Raw genomic sequence first — 23,445 nt, forward strand, 5'->3', positions numbered from 1 at the left:
AAACAAGAGACCAAGAGAGGCAAACCAAGAAACAGTCTTTTTCTTAAAGATTTTATTTATTATATATATAGAGAGATAAATACAGATATAGAGATACAGATATAGATACAAATATAGATATATAGATGCAGATATATATATATAGAGAGACAAATAAATATATATATACAGATATATACAAATACAGATATATATAGAGATGTCAATATAGATATATATAGGGATACAGATATATAGAGAGATACAGATATATATAGATAGATAGATACATATAAATATATATAGAGAGAGAGAGAAAGAGAGTGCAAGTGTGCACAAGTGAGGTGAGGGGCAGAGGGAGAGGGGAAGCAGACTCCCCACTGAGTGGAGAATGACACTCCCTCCCCCCCCCCCCCCCCCCGCCCCCGGGGCTGGATCTCAAGACCCTGAGATCATGACCTGGGCCAAAACCAAGAGTCAGATGCTCAACCAACTGCTCAACCAAGAGAGCCATCCAGGCACCCCAAGAGACAGACTCTTAGCTATAGAAAACAAACTGATGGTTACCAGGGGGGAGGTCGGAGGGGGGATAGGTTAATTAGGTGATGGGGATTAAGGAGGGCACTTGTGATGAGCACTGGGTGATGTATGGAAGTGTTTAATTACTATTTGCACATCTGAAACAAGTATTATACTGCATGTTAACTAACTGGGATTTGAATAAAGAAAAGCAAAAATCAATAGAAACAAAAAAATTACTATTTGACTTTAAATAATCAAGAAGAGTTTGTTTCATACTTTTGTTTTGACATCTATTTTAAAATACCATACAGCAGAAGTTTGAAATTCTACTTGTACTAGTTAGTGAGCACGCAAATATGTATTTCCTTCTTGTTGTCTTTTAATTTAAATCCACAATTACAAACATATGTTTTACCTACACAGCTCTCCTGAATTATATGAGTCCATCATCATATAGAAAAATATCCAATAGGAAGGATCATTTTACATAAATTAACTCCCTAGTAAATGCCTAGACCACCTATTGGTAGGATGGATCCGGCTGTGGCCTGTGTTAGGAAGAACATGGTTTTCAATTGATCTGTTGAATGAAACAGAGACCACGGCATTCCACTGAATCAAGAGGAGATGATGACATTCTGGATACCACAGCGATACCCTCTTGGGAAAGGCTTCATGATCATAAATACATTCCAGTTGATTCCTAAGATAACACTTTGAGAAGAATACAGAAGTAGAAAATGTTCAGAAGTGACCAAGAAGTGAGAATTTTCTTGTTCTGACTGGTATCATTTTTTTTTCCCATTCTACAGTGTTTGTTTTCTACATGATAACTTAGGAAATACCAGATCCTGTATATTAATTTTTGTACATTATCATATTACATAAACCTGTTTTTAGTTCTTAAAAAAAAAAGATTTATTTATTTGAGAGAGAGTGAGAGCGGGGTGAGGGGCAGAGGGAGCGGGCATCTAAGCACACACATGTGGACATTGAGCAGGGAGCCTGACGCAGGCTCTGTCCCAGGACCTGAGATCACGCCCTGAGCCAAACCCAGGGTCGGCTGAGCTGACAGCCCAGCCCAGGCACCTCGACCTGGTTAGTTCTAGCAGTTTCAGAAGAAAGCTTCAGCAAGCACGCGGAGGATGAGGATCAGTGGGGGCACTCCCCTGGTTCCTTGACATGCCCAGATCAGCCTTATGAGTGAGAGCTTATTATAAACAGTAACTTTAGGGGTACCTGGGGGGGGGGGCCCAGTGGTTGAGCCTCTGCCTGTGGCCCAGGGCATGACCCCGGGGTCCTGGGATCGAGTCCCACGTCGGGCTCCCTGCGTGGAGCCTGCTTGTATGTTAGGGATATTGGCTTGGTAGTTTTATTTTCTTATAATATTTTTGTCTGGTTTTGGGATCAAGGTAATACTGGCCTCATAAATTGAGATGGGAATAGTTCTCTTCTCTTTGGTTCTGGAAGTAATTGTATAGAAGTGGTAATATTTCTTAGTTAAATGTTTGATAGGACTTAACCAGTGAAACGGTCAAGGCCTAGAATTCCTCTTGTGGAAAAATCTTAAAGTACAAATTCAATTTCTTTAATAGATATATGCCTATTTATATTATCGATTTCTTGTTCAAGTTGCTTTTATTGTCTTAGAAGAAATTTGTGTACTTCATCTAAGTTGACAAATTTATTAGCATAAATTGTTCATAATATTATTATCCTTTTCATAGGACTGCTAATGATATCCTCTCTTTTTTTGTACTGGTAACTTGTATGTTCTCTTTTTATTTCCTATTCAATCTGATTCGAAGTTTATCAATTTCATTGATCTTTTCAAAGAACCAACGTTTAATTTTATTGATTTGGCAAAGACCTTTTAGATGTGACCAAAAGTATAATATATAAAATTTAAAAGTTGATAAGTTGAATTTTATAAAAATTAAAAACTTTGTCCTGCAAAAGGCACTGTTAGGAGAATGAAAAGACAAGCTATAGACTTGGAGTAACACTTGCAAATCACATATCCAGTAGAGGACTTCTATCCAGAATATATAAGGAACTCTCTAAGCTCAGTAAGAATACAAACAACCCAATAAAAATGGGCAAAAGAAAGTGTCCCCCAATAGATGAATGGTTGAATTGAAAACTTTTCTTGACATGAAATTTGTACACAAATATTTATAGAAGTTTTATTAATAATAACCAATAACTGGAACCGGCCAAACACTGTTTAATCAGTGAGTGGGTAAAAAATTGTGCTATGCCTCTACAATTAAATACTACTCAACAATAAGAGGAATAAGCAATTGATTCATCTAATATCAGTGGATCTTAAACACATATTGCTAAGTGAAAAAAGTCAGACCTGAAAGGCTACATTTTGTATGAGTCCCTCTATATGACATTCTGGAAAAGGAAAACTATAGGCTCTGCTATGATGAATGGCTGGCAGGAATTGGGGGGTTAACTACAAAGTGACACAGCACAAGGGAACTTTTAAGGTGATGGAACTGCTCTTTATGTTACTGAGCTGATAGGTATGTGACTCTATGCATCTTCTAAAAACCCACCGAAAAATACACTGAAATCCGTGAATTCTATTGTACAAGGGAAGGCAACTCAAGATAAAATGCAAAATGTTGGCAAGTGATTCTAGTTGCATTACAAATTAATCTAATTGCGTTACACATGGGTGACCACGCTGAAGGGTTAGGTGAGAAAGGAGAGGAGCTGACCCAAGGATCTTTGGAAAACAGTGTTTTGACTGGATATTGCAAGGCTAAACAAAAAGTTTCCAAAACACTGTACTCGTTAGTAAACTCAATTCCCTTGGGTATTAGTAAAACTACTTAAACTACTTGTCCTGCATCATGACTTTGAACAAATAAGTAAATATCTTATAAAGCAAGCCAAGTTTCTCACTGGTAGAGAAAAGCTATAAATAAGCAAAGGGGAAATGCCAGAAGAAACCCTATAATGCTGGATTGGAGTTGAGAATATCAGCATGAATTCATGTGCTGTTTTGTTTTTATATTATATAGCAGTTAGGTAGGTTCAGTAATAAATACAGATATGTATAGATAAATGGGTTAGTGAACATACATACATTTCCTACTCTGTCCACTAGAAGAGCCTAGAAGCAGTGATATCCCAGTTATAATGAACATAATCAGCTGCTTTCTAAATACCATCTTCCAATGAAAAGAACCATAGCTCTTAGGAGAAAGATTCGATTCCAGTGTTGGAACATGTAAGATGGCCTAGAGCATCTTGTGATGCCAAAGCTCCTAAAAATAAATAAATAGGCACAGAAATAAACACAGTGTGGTATATACACCTACAATGGAATAGTAGTCAATCTTATAAAGGAAAGAAATATTGACACACACCACAACGTGGATGAACCCTGAGAACATCATTCTAAGTGAACTAAGCCATACATGAAAAACCAAATACTACATTTCACTTATATGGGATATCTAGAATCGTTAGACTCACAGGGAATTCAGAATGCTGGTTTCCAGCACGTGGGGGGAGGAGAAAGTGGGAATTATTATTTAATGTATATGTAGTTTCAGTTTGGGAAGACGAAGTAGTTATAAAGATGGATGATGATGATGATGGTTGCATAACAATGTGGACGTACCTAATGCTACTGAACTAGACACTTTAAATGGTTACAATGGTAAATTTTATGTTATGTATCACCACAATTTTAAAAAGAGTCTGTGAAGCAATTAACATGAGGAGTGATTTTAGAAAATATTTTGGCAAAGTTCATGGCAAAATTATCCTGGTTATATACTTAAAATTCTGCTAAAAATAATAAATTATACTCAAATTCCGCCTTGAAAAATAAAGGCATGGAATCCAACCTGAAAAGAATGCCCAATGGCTAAATATAGAACAATTTAAGAAAGAAAATAATGAAAATATTGAATTTTATTTTTTTAAAAGACTTTATTTGAGAAAGAGCGAGGACAGGGAGGGGCAGAAAGAGAATTCTAAGCAGGTTCCACACCCAGTGTGGAGCCCAACTCGGGGCTCAATTTCAGGACCCTAAGATCATGACCTGATCTGAAATCAAAAGTCAGACGCTTAATCAACTGAGCCACCTAGGTACCCTACTTTTTTTAAAGATTTTTTATTTATTTCAGAGAGAGAAAGAGATTGCATTTTAAATCAAAGATTTAATACTGATATAAATAAATGATTAAGAAATAAGTGGAGAAAAAAAAGAAATAAGTGGAAAAGAGAAAAGTTTTCTCTACAAAAGAATTCCAGTTAATAATGTATAAGTAATAAGGATAATACAAAATCTCCATTAGAATATCACAGTAATAATAGCTGCCAGTAAGAACCGATGAGGCTAAAATTAATGAATAAAGGTTTAAAAGGAAATGGCATATTTGCACAAAGCATCAGTGTCTCCTTCCACATATCGTTAATCAGAAAGGGAAAGATCATGACTTGACAGTGGAGGAAATCTAGTAGATTTCACCTTTCTCAAGGGATCCAGGTCAACATCACAGGTAATGGGACATAGCACGTGTGTGCTCCTGATATGATCTGAGAAGTGCCCTTCATACCTCAGTGACATTCTTTCCTCAAAGATGTGGCCTCTAACTACGAGTCATCCTATAAACTACCAGGACTAGTAGCCAGGTAAAGTAAAGGACAGGAAGACTGAGAAACAGTCACAGATAGGACGAGACCAGGGAGATGTGAGCATTATGTGAAAGCCTGCATTAGACCCTGCAACAGGAGAAGGATGTTGGTGGAAAGACTGGCGAGATCCATGCAGGATCTGCATCAGGGTTTAGCAATGTTGAGGTCTTTGTTTTGATCATCGTATTATACTATGGCTCTGTAGGATGTAATACTGAAGGAAGCTGGGTGAGGGAGCTCTCTGTTCCATCTCTGCAACTTCTCTGTAATAATTTATTCAAAATAAAAGATTTTTTTTAAAAAAGAGAAGACTGTAAATACCAAGTCAGGTCAAGGATATTATATGAAACGAGAAAGGAGTATCAATACTTGCAAGCCCCCTGAGAATTTGATACTAACTAATAAAGGTGAAAACTTACATAATTCTATGATCTAGCAATCATAATCCTAGGTACATATGATAGAAACTCATATATACGTGAACCAAAAGACAAGTACAGGAATGTTCATAGCATCATTATTGGTAATTGTCCAGGAATGTAAATAGTCCAAATGCCCAACACAATAAAAAAGTGTCATTTCTTTCTATGTTGGAAATGAAATAACTATACACAGCTTGTACTTCTGAGCAAAGGAAATCAAGTATAAAAGACTATATCCTTTTGATTCCTTGTATATATAGCTTAAAAACAAGCAAAACTAATCTGCGAGTTTACAAAGCTCCAATGATGCTTATCTTTTGGGAGAAGGGAAGAGGAGTAAGTAGTTAGGGTCATAAGGGAACCTTCTGGGGGATTGGTAATATTCAACATCTTGCTGTTGTGGTGATTACACAGGTTTTATCAAATTTATTATAACTTATTGAATTTTCCCCCTTATGATTTCTCTACTGTTCTACATATCATACTCTAAGAAAAAGTGTTAAAGGTGAAGAAGTATATTTTTAAAAATTACATATCTGTGATCCATAGTAAGTGTCTTGGTCTGTATTGGCTCTCTCTGGGATCTCCTTGCAGACGGGGAGGCCCTATTGGACACCTTCTCATGAAGACCTTAGGGCAGCGTGTGTAGAGGAGGGTAGGATGCATCATCTTACAGAAGTGCCGAGGAGATAAAATTGGCAAGACTTAGTGTTTGAAAGTGGTAAAAACTTTGGAACTTTAGGCATTAAGCCATAAAAATCTAATGAATTTTTAGACAGATTTTATTTATTTCTTCATGAGAGACCCAGAGAGAGAGGCAGAGACACAGGCAGAGGGAGAAGCAGGCTCCCTGCGGGGACCTGGATGCGGGACTCCATCCTGGGGCCCTGGGGTCATGACCTGAGGCAAAGAAGCCGCTCAACCACTGAGCCACCCAGACATCCCATGAATTTTTCTAAATAGGGGAGGAACATGATGGAAGTGATATTTCTGAAAAGTTAATCTGTGTGTGGCTCATAGCATATGCTACCTTCTATTATCCATTTATTTATAGCCCTGTCTCTCTTAGCAGGTCACAAGCCTTTTGATGGAAAGGACCTGATTTTATTCTTCCTTATATATCTGGGGGTTAACTACACTACACGCCAGCGGACTTGCTGTTATCCAATAAACAGATGATGATGATGATGCTGTGGAACTGGACTGCGAATGGACAAGAAAACATTTTAGGAAAATACATGAAGAAAATCACACTTCTTGAAGTGTGATTCACACTTCACACTACATGAAGAAAACACCTATTCTTAATTTTTTATCTGGGGGTTAACTACACTACACGCCAGCGGACTTGCTGTTATCCAATAAACAGATGATGATGATGATGCTGTGGAACTGGACTGCGAATGGACAAGAAAACATTTTAGGAAAATACATGAAGAAAATCACACTTCTTGAAGTGTGATTCACACTTCACACTACATGAAGAAAACACCTATTCTTAATTTTTTAAACCCTTATTACATCAAAAGTTCTTATTTACACTTGCTAAATGTATAGAGTGGTACTTTAGTAACCTAGTGAATTATCTCCCTCAAAGCACCAGCTAGTCTTATTCAGTGGCGAAGCAAGAGGGGCACTCATGGGGAAAAAAAATAAAAATAAAAAAATAAAAAGTAACACAAGGGAACGACTATCAATCATCACGAATATTTATCATTGTTTTGCCAACGTAACCATATTTTGAAACATAGATAATGAATATTGGAAAGGAGACCACAGTATTATTAGTTGATATGCTCGTCCCCCCGGAAAACTGCGGAGAAGCGAAGAGATACCAGAATAAAGGATTTCCGTAAGTTTGCCTTCTGCCTTCCTGTTTACAATTAAACGGTCTTTTGAATCTGGTCAAAGTGGCACTTTCTCCAGGAGGGCAACGCCCAGGGAAGAGGGGGTGGAAGAGGGGGTGGAGGAGGGGGCTCAAGGGAACCGGCTCGCAGTTACTCCAGAGCTCAGCCGTTTACTGTCAACTATTCATTCAACAAACCTCTATCGCCGCCCTCGCGCCCTTTCCATCCCCCATATGAGGCCACCGACTCAGGAGCTTGGGGTTTGCCCCCCCTTCTCACCTAGGCCAGTTCCCCGTCCAGCTCTGGCACGCGTCACGGGGAAGGCTCGGGCTGCTGCAGCGCCCCGCACCTGTTCGCTTGCACTTTCATAGTAGCAGCGCCGTGAGCGTATGCGGGGTGCGCGCGGAGTGTGTGCGTGGTGTGCGCGCAGTGTGCGCATGGTGTGCGTGAGGTGTGCGCGTGCGCGGAGTCTGTGCGGTGTGAGTATGGTGTGCGTGCAGAGTGCGCGGCGTGTGCGCGGAGTGTGTGCGTGGTGTGCGCGCGGAGTGCGTGCGGAGTGTGCGGTGTGCGTGCGGAGTGCGCGGTGTGCGCGCGGAGTGTGTGCGGTGTGCGTGCAGTGTGCGTGGTGTGCGCGCGGAGTGCGTGGTGTGCTAGCGGAGTGCGTGCGGTGTGCGTGTGGAGTGCGCGGTGTGCGCGCGGAGTGCGTGCGGTGTGCGTGCACTGTGCGTGGTGTGCGCGCGGAGTGCGTGGTGTGCGTGCGGAGTGCGCGGTGCGGTGCGCGTGCGCGGGTGAATGCGCCGCGTGGACGTGGGGCTCGCCGAGAGGCGCGACCGCCGGCTCCCGGGCCCTCCGGGGAGGAGTGGCTTGGGGGCCTGAGGCGCTGCGGAACCGTGAGTGGCTGTGGCGGCCCGGGGGCGGCGGGTGCAGGCCACCAGCAGCGCACCCAGGGGCGCCCGGGGTTGGGCAGCAGCGTGCGGCCGCGGGGAGGCCTCCGGGTACCACAGGGAAGGCGGCCCTGAGGCGGCGGCGTCATGGGGAGCGAAGAGGCCGCGGCCGAGGGCGGCCCCCGACGGACTCTGCACCCCGAAAGCCGGACTCCAGGGGCCTGCGTCCCGGGGACGCGCGGCCGGAAGGGCTTTCAGCGGAGAGGCTGAGCCGGGCCTCGGGAGGGCCTTGTGTGCTCAGCGGGCCGCCGGCGACCGGGTGGGGGGGCTGGGCGACGGAGTGGGGGAGGGGAGTGGGAGAGGGCGCGACCGGGTGGGGGAGGAGGCGACGGAGAGAGGGAGGGGCGCGTCCGAGGGGCGGAGGGGCCGACCGAGGGGTCAGAGCTGCCGCAGGTCCACGTGCTCCGGCCCGGGGACAACGTGCTGGACAGCTGGACACCGCACAGACTCCGCGCACGCGCACACCTCACGCACACCATGCGCACACTGCGCGCACACCACGCACACACTGCGGACCCCAACGGCCCTGAAGGGAAGCGGCCCGAGGGAGGCGACCTGCGATGGCCGAGGAGGAGGGCAGAGAGCAGAGGAGCTGCTAGAAGCAAGCAAGGCCGCGGACCGAGGCCAAGGGAAGCCTACAGAGGTCAGAGGGGCGACGAAGACCCCAGGCTCGAGCGTCACAAGTCAGAGGAAGAGAGACTTTCAAGGGGGCTCCCTTTGGCCCAGGGCGTGACCGGGGGTCCCGGGATCGAGTCCCGCGTCGGGCTCCCCGTAGGAGCCTGCTCCTCTCTCTGCCTGGGTGTCTGCCTCTCTGTGTGTGTCTCACGAATAAATAATTTTTCTTTATAAAAAGTAAAATCCCTAAGCCCCCATATGGGAATATGGAAGGGGCTGGTCCACGGGCGGTCCTGACGCCACGCTTCCTTAGTCTGAACGCGGATCTTGCTGCCGCTGAGCGAGGTGACCCTGCAAGCTGCTTACCTTTCACACGCAGCCGTGTTCGCATCCGTCGAATGGGAGAGTAACAGCACCCACTGGTACGGGGCTGTTGGCGAGAATGAATATGTGAAAGGCCCTGGCACAGGTAAGTCCCGTGAAGTGTCCAGCTGCTTCTGCGACCACCGTCGTTACATACCGCGACGTCTTTGTTCGGTCGTTTAAGAAAGACACGTTCTGCCAAGGGAAATAAGAGAAACAAACAGTATAAGGAGGAAATAGGAGGTTAAAGTAGAAGCGAATAGTCTGTGACCTACAGTGATAGTGCGTGCGCACGGGAGCCAACTGCACAGGAAGGGCTGAGAAGTCCGAGTGTGCACCAAATACTCTTGGTGCGTAAATGTTCGCAAAGCCCATGAGAATCATGAACCTATTCAAAGGTTACAGTGGCTACTCTCGGGAGACACCTACAAAGCTTCCATTCGTTCTTTGCCTGAGAAATGCCCACCACACCCAAGCTCCTCACCAGGGTAACGGGTGAGCTGGACCTGGGCTCCGCGCATCTCGTGCCTGGACTCCGTTGAGAAAGCATTCCTTGGCCCTGGCACCTGGCACGGTCTGTCAAGGCCCCTCCCCGTCCCACCTGGGTTCCGGTCCTTGCACCCAGCCCAACGACCCAAGGAAGGCTGAATCAAGAAGAGCCGGGGGTGGGGCAGGGGGGGCACAGGTTGTATTCATATTTCATAACATACACCACCTACTTGTACCTTATCCTTTTTTTCCTGTTTTTGAAAAACTTTATAAAACTTCCACATCTTTAGATTTAGCCAGTGGGAGGTAGTTTGCTAAGGACCTGATTTTGAAAAAATCTTGATACCTTTAGACTAAAAGACAGTACAGATGAAGAAGGAAAGGAAGAAAAGGAAAAAGTGAAGGCTGGGTAATTCTTGTTTTTAGAATAGAAACAACAGAGCACCTGAATGTTTGCACCCTATCCTGTGTTCATCTACCCTCACTTTTCCCCCTGGCTTTTTTTTTTTTAATTTTTTTAATTGGAATTCAATTTGCCAACATACAGCATAACACCCAGTGCTCATCCGGCCAAGTGGCCCCCCCTCCCCCCGTGCCTATCACCCAGTCACCCCAACCCCCCGCCCACCTCCCTTTCCACTACCCCTTGTTCGTTTCACAGTTAGGTGTGTCTCATGTTTTGTCACCCTGATATTTTCACTCCTTTTCCTTTATTCTCTTTCACTAATTCTTATATTCCCCAAATGAATGAGACCATATAATATTTGTACTTCTCTGATTGACTTATTTCACTTTTCCCTGGCTTCTTACCCTGTGTTGTAAAATGATTCAAAAAGCAAGTGATTTCAACATCTTAATTTTGTTTGTGCATCTTTCTCTGCAGTGCCCCCCGGGAGAGCCTGCCTGGCTGTCTGCTTGGAAGCTGAGCACCACACTCGGGAGTAGGGCGATGCAGGAGCAGCATCCAGTTTCTCCTGCTCCCCTTCCCCTCCTTCCATATGTAGGAGGGAGCTTAAGCCATATTAAGTCTACAGTCTGTTCACTTTCTTCTTTTTTTTAGGTTGCTTCTTTAATAGTTGAACAGGAAAGAATGAGGATTCTATAAGATAGCCACCCACTGGGTAGTTTGCGAGCGGTCAGTTCCAGTAATGCAGCAGGAAGCCACACTAGACCAAAACCTCATTCTCTGACAGCCCACCTTCATCGCTTTCATTTGATGTTTTAGCATTCGCTGCCTTCGTCTTGCTTTTGTACAAAAGTATTGCAGCTGGACTTACCGTGAGGCTAAGGTAACCTAAGATTCTGGGCCCTTCCTGGGCTTCGGGAGGCTACAGGGACTTTGTGATTTTGTTTCATTCTTCCTAAAGAGGGGTGTCAAATCCTAACGCTTCCAGGGCCTGTGGAATTGTCAGTAGGATTTCGTGGTTAGGAGCCTAAGTCCTAGAGATAAAGACTTGTCTCCCTTTCATTAGTAATAGTGGATAGGCCACAGCAAGTCGCAGCCTTGGTTCTGTCCGTTGTCATATGGGGTGGCACCTGCACCTCGAGGACTACGCTGACAGCAAGCGGGCCTTGGCGTCTCATCCGCGCGGGAATGTCCCTGTGAGTCGTTGCTGCACCGAGGGAAGGCCACCTTGCAGCAGCCGCACCCCGCCCCCACTTCGCGTCTGACCAGAAGGATGACGCCCATTGCGCTCCGGGGGCGCCACCGCGCTCACGCGCACATTCGCCAGCACCTTCCCACATGCGAGGCAGCTCCGGCCTCGGCGCCCCCCCTCCCGCAGCTACCCTCCCCCCCTGCAGCCGGTGAGGGCGGTCGGCCGCGTCTGCGCAGGCGGCCCCGAGGTACCACGCCGGGCGGGGTGACGGGGGCGGGGGACGCAGACAACCCGCCAGCGGGCGCCCCCCACGCGCCTCCCTCCCCGGGAGCCGGGCCCGCGCCGCCAGCTTGGGGAGGGCGCCCGGCGCTTTCCGCTCCTCCGCGCGTCCCCGCGGGGCAGGCCCGGGGGCCCCGGGGCGGGCGGGAGGCCGGGAGGAGCGGCCCCGACGCATCCGCCGCCGCAGGAGGCGGAGCGCTGCACCTGGCGGCGGATCCTCGGCGCTCGGTCCCGACACGGGCGCAGCCGGCGGCGGGCGGCGGAGGCACCGGGCCGCGTAGACAGAGGGGAGACGGCCGCCGCGGGTTGCCCAGTCGGTACCGCCCCGCCCGCCCTGCCCGCCGCAGCCGCGCCGAGCCCGAGATGATGCGCGCCGCCCCGCGCCAGGGGCAGAAGGCGCCCCGCACCCCGCGCAGCTGAGCGCCGGCGCCGCCCGCAGCAGGTGAGCCGGGCCGCGGGGAGGGGGCCTCGGCGGGCGGGGTGCTCCCTGCGGCGGCGCGCACCTGCGGGCGGGGGAAGGGGCTCGGCGGCGCGCACCTGCGGGCGGGGAGGGGATCTCGGCGGACTGCATTCGCGGGTGGGGAGGAGGCCGCGGCGGCGCGCACCTGCGGGCGGGGTAGGAGCTTCGGCGGCGCGCACCTGCGGGCTGGGGGGAGGAGGCCGCGGCGGCGCGCACCTGCGGGCCGGGTAGGAGCTTCGGCGGCGCGCACCTGCGTTTGGCGGGGCTCGGCGGCGCGGGTCCCGCGTGGGCAGGTGTGCGCGCCCCCGCTCCCCCCACCCCAGCGGTCTCCGAGTTGCTCGTTCTCTTCTCGGGGCGCCGGGGAGGCTGCAGCTGGCACCCCGGGTGCCCGGCTCGGGCGGCACTTCCGTACACGTAATTGCGGGAGGGAAACAAAGGCGCGGCCGGAGGGAGCGGTCGCCGGGCGGGGGCAGCGGCGGGGGGCGGGGGGCGGGCTGTGCCCCGTGCCCCGAGGTCCAGGCCCTTGTCCGCCCAGGCCGCCCGGCGCGCGGGCCCTAAACATCCGCAGGGGGCGAGGAGCGAGGATCTCCGGGCGGCCCAGCGGCGGCAGCACGACCAGCAGCTTGAGTCCCCAGGTGAACACATAGGAGGCCTCCCCCAGGCCTGCGGGCGCCGCACTGCTCCACCAAAGCCTAACGGGGTCTGACGCGTCCCTGAGCTCTTGAGGTACTAACGGGGGTCACCAGCCTTTCTGGGCCCTGTATAGCCCCTAGCCCCCTGTAGTTTTCTGGAGGAAGGCGAACATTTTCAAATGCAACTTACTCCCTCGTTTATCTCTCCCCACGCAGACAGGCAGGTGGATTGATTACCCTTAAGGCAGGCACAAGGCGCAGCCTATCTCTCCCACACGCGTTCACAACCACGGGCTTTTCTTTTTTATCCAGAAATATTTAATCAACACCTTACAGATCTCCTGGAACAGGTAAAGCCTTGCCTAAAGGTTTTGGCGAAAAAAATGTTCAAGAGTTGAGTTGTAATGACAGTTGGTGTCCAAAGAGTCGTGTGTCCTTGGGCTTGTCACACCTTGGGCCTCAGTTTTCTCACATGTAAAAAGAGATGGTTGGATGGATGGGAGAGCGGCCACCATTCCCCTTAATTGTTCAAGAAGTTCCGGATTTTGTGGAAATCTGATGTCAACATAGATGACAGTTGACCAACCACAGCTGTGTATTTAGCGGATTGCTGGTGTCTGCAGAGCATCTTTCCCCCAAGACGCCGGGAGCTAGCCAGCTAAACGTGTGCATCACTGACAGCCTTGCTAAGTAAGAGAGAGGACGGAGCCCTAGTCATTGGTAAGATTGGCTTTTGAGCAGCTGGCCATTAGCAGACATTCAGTATACCTCCAGTCATTGAGATAGCCAGATGGCTTGTGTTTATCGCAAGCTGGAAGGAAGTAAAATTTAGGATTGCTTAGGAGGAGGCTGGAACATTGCTGCTGAGGCCAGTGCAAGACGCTGGGGGAGTAGCACAGAGGATCCAATTTCAATAATGCATTAAAGCTAACAAGCATGTTTATAATAATTTATTCCTAAGGTCTTTTCAGTTTCTGTACAGATAAGGCAAACTAAAACACAAAGATACAAACCAGTTCTGCACGTTTGGTGGCATGAGGTGTTGGGTCACTAAGTCTGTCTGGAGTGTTGATAGTAATAAGGCACTTTTTTGAGCACTTACTGTGTTCAAAACACCATCTTCCACACTTAATTTCTAAGTCTCCGTGATAGAAGTCTTTCCCCCAGCATCGTGGATGATGAAAGGGAAGCTGAGAAGACTTAAAGAGTTACACAAACCACATAATCTCAGTGAGAAGGGGAGTTAGATTTGACCCCATGTCTCTGGCTCCAAAGCCTAGGAAATTCCCACATGATGTTCCTCCTCATTCAGGGTCCACGGGCCTCACCACTTACACAGGTGGCCTCTTTTGCTTTTTGACTTTGAAAATTAACTATATTTCAGTGTATGTATATTAGATGTTAACATTTATCTATGTAAGGTAATCTATAGATTTATGTCGTGTGCATGTTAATGCATGTATATTTACCCATTCGTTCTCACCATTTTTAGGTTGAAGGCAAGTGTAAGAAAAATGAAAGTAACCAAGGATATATTTAGTATTAGGCTGACGGGTTTTTTTGGTTTTACTTCTTTCTCTACTCCGTAAATCTTGATTTAGCAACTGAGCGTAAAGAAAGGGAGATATGCAATAAATGTAAATATCTCTGTTAGTCACTTTGGTACATTGGCTAGGGAAATATCAAGATACAGTACATTAAAAAAAGGAAATTGAAAAAGAAATTTATATCTGTGTATTTTATGCAGGCACGCATACACCACATTGTCCCCAAACCATTCACATTGCCTACCTGAAGGAAGGGCGATGCGATGATCAGAGGGTGCTTTTACTTTTTTCTTTATGAAGTTAGGTTTGGACTTGTTTTTTAAGGGTCTGTGTCAGCCTGATTTGTTGCCCTAAATCCCGAACGGCACATAATGTGGTACTTTAGCCCCGTTGTTGTTTTCAGTAACATTTGCTCCCTAGCTGGTTTTTCTTCTTCATGTCTAGAAGATACTTCTCTATTGTCAAATGGCACTGGCTTAGTTTGGTTGGCCGGGAAGCTTTTGGAAACTGTCAGGGTCGTTTGTTAAAACGATGATTTATTGGTGCAGAGCCCAAAAAAGAAAAGAAAAGCAAACCAAAATAACCTATATGTGAAACACCTGAACCTTGATCCTATCTATCGATATGTGTTTGTTGTAGATATTGCAGCTCTTGTGCTAGCTTGTGGGTATGTGCAGCTCCCATGCACACCCACACCCCCTGTCTCAGCACCCACAAAACCTTCCCAGAGTTTTGGATTAAAAAAAGCCTCCTCCTGCCTGGGTCCCACGTGCCGGGCAGGATGTGGGGAGGACTGTTGAAAGGGGGTCTGAGGCTTGCATAGGTGCCTCAGGCCCTGGCAGCCCCGCCATGTTTTCGGGGTGCTGGGGGTGCTGGGATGGGACAGGATGGGGCCATCGGGTTGAAATCCGGGCTCTGAGAAAGGTACCAAAGAGGATGGATAGAGGATGGCCCGGACACCTTTGTGGACCTGTGTTCCTGCGTGTGTTTGAGAAGGGATGAACAATTCAGGGTTGGCAAGTAGAAGACAGGCAGGTGCACCTTTGAATGACTCGGAAGAGGTGTTTGATCCGAGGCCCAAGGGGGGTGGGGGCCGAGTGGAGCCTGGCCCTGGTGAGTCAGCGGCTGAGGGGCTGGCCTGGCTTCGGGGGGGCCACAGGAGAGCTGGAAGGGGGACCGAAGCTGTCCCAGCAGGCCTGCTGTGTGGCCCAACCGTGCCAGGGGTGGGGCGGGAGGGCGGGCACCGCGGCCCTGCCCTCCCTGGGCCTTGTCTGGGCCTTGCCCGGGCACCGCAGGAGCAGGACGGACAGGTGGCCAGCCCCGAGCGCGGGGACCGGGCTGGGCCGGGCATGCCTGGGGACAGGGTGACGGTGGCGCTCACTCGGGCCGGAGGTGAGCAGGGCCCCTCAATGCTCGCAGCCCGCGGCCCCGCTGACCATGGGGGCACGAGGTGGCCGTGCACACCTGTGGCCGGAGCAGCCCTGGCCTGCTCCCGCGGGAAGCTTTCCAGCCTCTGGGCAGCCCCTTCTTCCTTCCATTGGGAAGTAGTTTCTGTGGAGCTGTGTCAACGAGCAAGTGAGACCCGAGTTCACCTTTATGAGGGAGTTTGAATAAAAGATTTTGTGGCCATGCTTTCAGAGAGTAAAAATGAAGTGCACTTTAATTTTATTTACTATTTGAACAGGTTCCTTATATTTTGAAGGTGTGACATCTTTTTTTAATATTATTTTTTATTAATATAGCAGAAGTGCAATGTTACGTTAGTTGCAGGCCTAACGCAGTGGCTTGAGGAGGCCGTAGTCCTGGCATGCTTCCGCAGCATTAGTTACCACACGTCGCCTTACGGAGTTGGTGCCGTGGTACTGACTATGCTGTGCTTTCCATCCCCATATTACCTGGCAGTTTCTACCTCTCAATCCCCTCTGTTTTGTCGATTCTCTCAATGTCCCTCCTGGCTGGCAACAGCCAGTTCAGTGTATTTAAGAATCTGATTCTATTTTTTGTTCCTTCCCTTTGTTTTTCAGATTCCGTAAGTGAAATCATATGGTATTTGTCTGTTTGACTTGTTTCATTTAGCCTTAGACCCTGTGGGTCCATCTATATTGTTGCAAACGGCAAGATTTCATTCTTTTTTTATGGCTAATATTCCATTGTATGTGTATATACCGCCTCTTCTTTATCCACTCGTCCATCGGTGGATGCATGGGTTGCTTCCACAGCGTGGCTAGTGTAGCTAATACTGGAATAAACCGAGAGACATACACGTTTTCCAGTTTGTGTTTTCATCATCTTTGGGTAAACACCCAGCAAACTGGATCCTGTGGTGGTTCCATTTTTAATTTTTTGAGGAGTATCCATTGTGTTTTTCATAGTGTCTGCACCAATTTACATTCCATCAGCAGTGCACAGGGGTTCCCCTTTTTCCACATTCTTGCCATCATGAAGATAGAAAATCTTTTAAAAATGTCTAAAATTCTTAGACTTTTCAGTTGTCTCTACAAGTAAATGGGGATCAGCCCTTTCAATTTAGCAACTCCTGTGGCTTTTCAGGAACTCCAGGATCAAGGAGTGTCCTGATTGTAACCCAAATGCTTTGTTTTTAAAATAATGCCTCTTTTATATGTATTTTTTAAAGTGATAAATGCTCACTGGAGGAAAATCCAGCAAAGTATAAGAAATTAAAGTAACTCGTAACTTTTCAGAGATAGGCTACTAACATGATATTTTTTTCAAGTCTCTTTCTAAAGCATATTTCACATGAAGTAGGCATTATCGTAAGTATAAACTCTTAGGATATATAGGGGTTTGCGTCCTGCTTTTTCTAGCTTAAAATAATGCAGAGATCATGAGCATTTCTCCATATTCTATATTAACTCAGTTCTTTTAAGTTCTGTTTTGCTCTCATAGGGCTGTACCACAACATCTGTAGCTTCTCCTATTGCTGATTGTGTCCTGTGCTGCAGTTCTGATGATTATGAAAACTCCTGAAATGAATATCCTTGTACTTGAATCTTTGCATTCTAGAAAAGCTCTACTTCTCTCAGTGAATGAGAGAAACCTTGCCTACCATTCCATCCTTAGCAGGGCTGAATATTTTCATTTCCAAAGGTATTGGTAGGGCATGTGTGTATTTTCACTTGAATGGGCTGGGTAGTCAGTCTTTTCTGAAAGAAACTGGTAGCTCATGTTAACTCTAAAGTTAGCAGAGTTCTAACCGTATGAGAAGCTATTTTAGATTACATATACTGGAATGTGCTGAGGTTATAAATTATTGTTTTAGATAATAGCTTTTAGGGGATATAAGTAAAAATCATAGATCGTAGCTGCATGTCTGCAGAAAAATGTACTTTAAATGTTGAGGTCTGTATTTTGATCTAAATTATAAATTCAGGACACCTGGATGGCTCAGCGGTTGAGCACCTGCCCCTGGCTCAGGGCATGATCCGCAGTCTTGGGATTGAGTTCCGCATCGGACTCCCTGCATGGAGCCTGCTTCTCCCTCTGCCTGTGTCTGTGCTTCTTTGTGTCTTTCATTAATAAGTAAATAAAATCTTTAAAAAAATTATAAATTCATGAAAGATGTATCTGAGCACCTATAAATTTCTGTTTAAAATGCCTTGTCTAATGGATAGACTGTACTTTCTTTGATTCTCTTCTTGTCCTCAGTGTCTTAACAGTGTCAGAACGGCAAGTAGTAGCAGCAGTCTCCTACTGACCAGGCTTCGATCAAGTACCCGTGTGTGTGTGCGTGCACGTGCACATTAGTGCTCTGACCTAGTGTTTTATTTTTTTAAAGATTTTATTTATATATTCATGAGAGAGAGAGAGAGAGAGAGAGAGGCAGAGACACGGGCAGAGGGAGAAGCAGGCTCCATGCAGGGAGCCCGACATGAGACTCAATCCTGGGACCCCAGGATTACGCCCTGGGCTGAAGGCAGACACTCAACCGCTGAGCCACCCAGGGATCCCTCTGACCTAGTGTTTTATTACTAATAACCTAGAGTTGTATTTTTATTTCTCCTTAAAATTCCTATTTTGCACAGTCTGCTTGTCTTGTGTTCCTAGTGTTTTTGGATCTTGAACCCATCGTCCTATACTAATATATTTACTTGAATCCTTTTTTGAAAAGACTTGAAAGTGTCTCTGTATGAAACAGATTCACATAACAAGATTCAACGATAAACCAAAAAGCATTTGAATAGAATTGTAATTTAATTTTTTTTAATTAACGTATCTTCTATATGAATTGCTTCTCAGATATAGAAAACAAAAATTTATTGAGGAAAGGCTTTCTCTAAAACGTTAAGCAAATAACTTCTTTCGGTATGAACCATTTAAAAATCTTTCGTCTCACGGTTGGGAAAGTTAAGTCTAAGATTTTCTGTGTTGACTTTTCAGCAAAGAAACAAAGGCTGCGTTTGTCTTCATTGGAACAGCGAATGATCAGGTGACAGCCCATTCTCAGGAGCTGCGGGAGGACTCGCGGGTCCCTGGCCGCTGTGGCCTGTGACCAGGGTCCCCAGGCCATCCTGCCCAGGAGGGCCCCTCCAGCGGGGCCTGTTCTGTTACCCGCAGGGGCTCTCAGGACGCCGGGTCAACGTTCATGGGTTTTCCAGGCTTTCAGGGGCAAAGCAGTGGCGCTGGTAGGGTCCCCGTCTGGGAGGAGACGCGTGATGGGAAGCCGGGAAGGGTCACAGTGACATTTGACAATGAGTAGAAGGCGACTGCGAGAGGCGTCTGCTTCCTGCTCTTAAACACCTGGAGCTTCAGGGCTCCCGCCATGCACGCGTGGCCCCAGAGGAAGCCGTGACTGGGGGTCCGCGCCAGGCTGCGGGGGGCTCGGGAGGGGCCTTGGGGCGGTTGTGCCGCAGGCCAGACTGCAGGAAGGGTTTCCTCTGATGTAGAGGCCAGCGGGCAGGTGCAGGAGGCTCCTGGCCGCGGGTTGTGAGCTCGAGCCTCATGGCGGCGGCGGCGTAGACGTTACTTAAAACCTGTGAGTGAGCGAGTGAACGCGCGCGCTGGCGCTTGGAGGGAGAAGAGCATGCTGAGGCGCTGGGGCCTGGGGCACCCCGACCCGGCCCCCGGGGATGCCGAGGTGCCCGGTCCCGGCCGGCTGCCTGCTCCGTCCCCTGCCCTGCGCTGGTCACCGTGCTTGGGGAGCTGCTGGGCTCGGGCCTCTCCCGGGGCTGCCCCCGCCTCCCTTGGGTGCTGCCCTCGGGGGACCCGCTTGGGGCTCGAAACACCTGCTCGTGCTGTGACTTGAACCGTGTCCGTCCCTCGCCCGGGGCTTGTGTGAAGCGGGAAGTCGCGCAAAGCTGAAGAAGGGAGCACGGCTCTGGGGCCTGCTTCAAGTTCCCAGAACGAGCCCCTGGCCTGGTACCCAGCCCCAGCCCGCGGCCTAAAACCAACGACGGGGAGTTTGCTCCTGTGATGCCTGATAGGGTCCAGTGACCTCAGCGACAGGCTCTAAATTATATTTAGGTGTGTCTTCCACAAAGTGAAAGTGAAAATCCCCGTGGCCCTTCTGACTAGAGTCACCTTCAGGGACCATTTCCTCCCCACAGCCGCACCCGGCAGCGGCCACAGGGCCTTGTTCCCTTCACATGCTTCGGCGGGGGGAAGGGGGCCCGGTTAGGGTTTCAGCCCCTATCCTTCGCGTTGAATATGTTACATACATAACTAGAATGTTCCTACGGGGGCTGGAGAGACCCGGAGAGGCCTGGTCACCCCTCCAGCCCCTGGGCCGCAGTGCGACCTCTAGGGAGGGGGCTTCCTCCCCAACCCCACTCCCCTCCCCTGCCCAGTAAAACAGTCTGAGGACGTGGAAATGGATATAAACATAAAGTCAGTCTCGCTCTTGGTCTCTCTAAAATAAAATAAGTCTTTAAGAACCAGAAAAGAAAAATGCTTTGTCATGCATTATTTTCATTTGAGCCCTAGGATCGCTCTGTGAGTTAGTTGACTTGGGTTTGTGTTCTGGGCCCCGTTTCACAATATGAATAAAGAGGAAGCTCAAAGAGGCACTGATTTGTTAAAGCCAGGAGAGCAACTGGAGCTTCTCTCTGCACTTCCTAAAATTAATCTACGTCACGTTACGCTTTAGTAAAGTGATATATACATACATATATGTGTGTATACAGACCACCGCCAGGCGCTTGTTAGTCTTTATTGAGACTTGCCCTTTGGCAAGTCTCAGCACAGCTCCAGTGTGAGAGCAGTCGAGTCAGAAAGATACGGTAAGTTTATTCTCTTCTCGGGTGTCCTAAAAGATTGCATAAACTGCAGTTCCTAGAGTAAGTACTATGCAAGGTCATTGTAGGGGCAGCGGGGTGGCTCAGTAGGTTAAGCTGCTGCTTTGACTTCGCTCTTGGTCTCAGGGTCCCGCTGTCCAGCCCCGAGTTGAGTCGGGCTCCTGCTCAGCGGGGAGCCTGCTGCTTCTCTGTCTCTGTCTCTCTCCTAAATAAATAAATCAATCTTAAAAAACAAAATTCTATCACAGGATATTCCTGTTTATAATTAGCGTTAAGGCCAGTACACTAAAATAAAAGATCGGACGTTAGGAAATCTCAGGGGTTGCAGTAGCAAAATATTGCCATTCTGTTTTCCACAGTGAAGCTTCGATGATCTTCACAAAGTACAAATGTGGCCGTTGTCTGCTCCTCTGTGGCTCCCCGTTGCTCCCAGAATAACTAATACGGAGTTCAGCTGTGGATCAGGCGCTGCGCTAGGAGTTCGCGAGCCTCGGCTTGTCAGCCCCGCAGCTACCTAGTGGGCAGCGGCGTTGCGTTCCTCAGCTTGTCGGTGAGGAGACAGAAGTGGCTCCTGCCTCCGCCGGCCTCCAGCCCCCCCTCAGCTACGCCTCCGCAGCGAAGCCGCTCTTCTCCATCAGGCCCTCACCTGCTCCTCCTCTTGCGGCTACTCTCTCCCTCGAAGACTTCTTAACCCCCCCCACCCCCCCACCCCACCCCCGCTCCGGGCCATGTCAGCTGTGCTTGCTTCTGTGTCAGCATGTTGCTCACTGTGCAGCGGCCGGGCTTACCCCTCTCCCTTGCTACCCTGGGTTGGCAGGGACTGGGCCTTCCCTCACCATCGGAATCACCGCCCACCAAACATCCCGTTCAGTGCCTGGTGCTAAACTTAAATATGTTGGATTAAAGATCATCTTTAGTTTTCTTTTTTAAAGATTCTATTTATTTATTCATGAGAGATGCAGAGGGAGAAGCAGGCTCCCTGTAGGGAGCCCGACGTGGACTCGATCCCGGGACCCCGGGGTCACACCCTGGGCCGAAGGCGGCGTGAGCCCCCCCCCGGGCTGCCCCATCTTTAGTTTTTTTTTTTTTTTTTTTTTTTTTTTTATTTTTAATTTTTCTTTATTTAGGATAGTCACACAGAGAGAGAGAGAGAGAGGCAGAGACATAGGCAGAGGGAGAAGCAGGCTCCATGCACCGGAAGCCCGATGTGGGATTCGATCCCGGGTCTCCAGGATCGCGCCCTGGGCCAAAGGCAGGCGCCAAACCGCTGCGCCACCCAGGGATCCCCCCATCTTTAGTTTTCAATACAAGTCTCTAACGTATTATTTTCTGTCCTGCCACCCTTCGCCCCATCCGTAGGGCCCTCTGTGATCTGTCGCTGTGCGCTAGCATCGTGTCCTCAGCCCCAGGATTGACATTTTACGGATCTCCTGTGGTCTCTTCTTTTCCCCTATCCTGGAATCGTTTACCCGTTCGTCTTCGCCCAAAGCAAATCCTACACATCTTCCAGGGTTCAAGTTAAGCCTCTCGTTCTCTTGACCCCCTCTATCTGAAGTCGGGGCTCTGGGCTTCAGAAGCACCCCATTGTCTAACATTCCCTGTTAATTACGCAGTGCCATGGAGCCTCTGCTCCGTCGTTCTTGGAACTTGTCATTTAAATCTTCCTAGTGAAAAAAATAAAAAATAAATCTTCCTAGTGTTTTGGGCTCACCTTGTCCACCACAGAGCAAGTCTTTGAGGCCCACGACCACGTTTTGAACATCCCTGCCTCGTAGCTCCACGATGCGTTTTTGAGACCTAGCACCTGCGAAGAGCCCACACTGTCTGGATCTGAATCCCAGCTCTGCAGCTGACTCCCTAGTGACCTTGAGCTAATCATCTACCTTCTCCGTGGCTCATTTTCCTCATCGTAAAGTTGGGAAAGTAATCTTCCTCCAGAGAGCTGTGGTGATGATTACACAAGTTAATACGTCTTCAGCCTATAGCAGCGATTACTTAAGTCTTGTTGTGTGGTGGTTAGTAGTAACCGTGATAATGATTTGAAAATACAGATATGTTGTCAGGATGGCCAGCCACAAGGTATGTATTAGCCACTGTTTGGATCAGTTTGTTTGTCACCCGGCAGACCGGTTTTGCTATGAGCTGGGAAAGGTCCACCAAGAATAACAGGGATGGCAGGTTCTGGGAGGAGTTTCAGTCCAGGTGGATGCTGTTGGCCTCAGCCGTGGGAAGCAGTGAGTGTCTGGAGAGCTCAGGCTGGACATTGGAGGGTCAGGCTGGGCTGGCAGGACTAGAACCAGTTGTGACTTTTTCACAATTTGGTTCAGCTATAAAGGAGCTCTGAGGTTTCAAAAAGTGGATTTTCCCCTTTTGCAGCTTCAGTACTGGTCTCGGGGCATTACTGAGTTATGATGGAAATGGCGCCAGGAGGACCGTCCTTTCTGTGTTATCCAGGGACTGGTTCCCTCCATCGCTGATAGTTATGTTGCTGCTACGTGATAGTGTCTGTAAATCTGATCTTTGGCAATTATTATTCCAAATGATATATTCAGGTTTAAGGGTTTTTTTCCTTCCTTGAAAAACTGAATCCATTTCCATACTCATATATTTGTGGTTACCTCCATGTGCGTTTGAGCAGTTTCCATTTAAATGCATAATGAAGATAGCTGTCAATTTTAACAAGAATGATTTCATCACCTGTCATCAATAATGCAGGAATACCTGCCAGTTGAATGACTCGGTGTAAGTACTGGTACGATGTCTTTCCAGGTTTTAAGAGGTTGTGTTATATTTTCACAGTGTGGTGTTGATTACTGTCATCAGAGAGTGCTG

The 23,445-nt window shown here is 48.1% G+C and overlaps 2 protein-coding genes across 6 annotated transcripts in view; one reads left to right on the forward strand and one right to left on the reverse strand.

Annotated features, from left to right (window-relative positions):
* Nucleotides 1-433: 433 nt before the first annotated feature.
* Nucleotides 434-12,828, reverse strand: LOC121480808 (formin-like protein 3). Its single transcript, XM_041737728.1, has 3 exons — nt 12,363-12,828; nt 9,361-9,552; nt 434-1,215 (listed from the first exon to the last, which is right to left on the reverse strand). Exons 1-3 carry the CDS (start codon nt 12,826-12,828, stop codon nt 1,205-1,207), a joined length of 669 nt encoding a protein of 222 aa, XP_041593662.1. The 3' UTR covers nt 434-1,204.
* Nucleotides 11,548-23,445, forward strand: part of MFSD6 (major facilitator superfamily domain containing 6) — a 67,318-nt gene continuing 55,420 nt past the window's right edge. Inside the window, exons 1-2 of one of the 5 annotated variants that reach the window (XM_041736984.1) lie at nt 12,763-12,909; nt 13,032-13,535. The gene's annotated coding sequence lies outside the window, so the exon portion shown is untranslated. The other 4 variants (XM_041736985.1, XM_041736988.1, XM_041736983.1 and 1 more) reach the window with 4 other exon arrangements.

Source organism: Vulpes lagopus, chromosome 22, assembly GCF_018345385.1.
Source record: "Vulpes lagopus strain Blue_001 chromosome 22, ASM1834538v1, whole genome shotgun sequence".
Lineage (NCBI taxonomy): Eukaryota > Metazoa > Chordata > Mammalia > Carnivora > Canidae > Vulpes > Vulpes lagopus.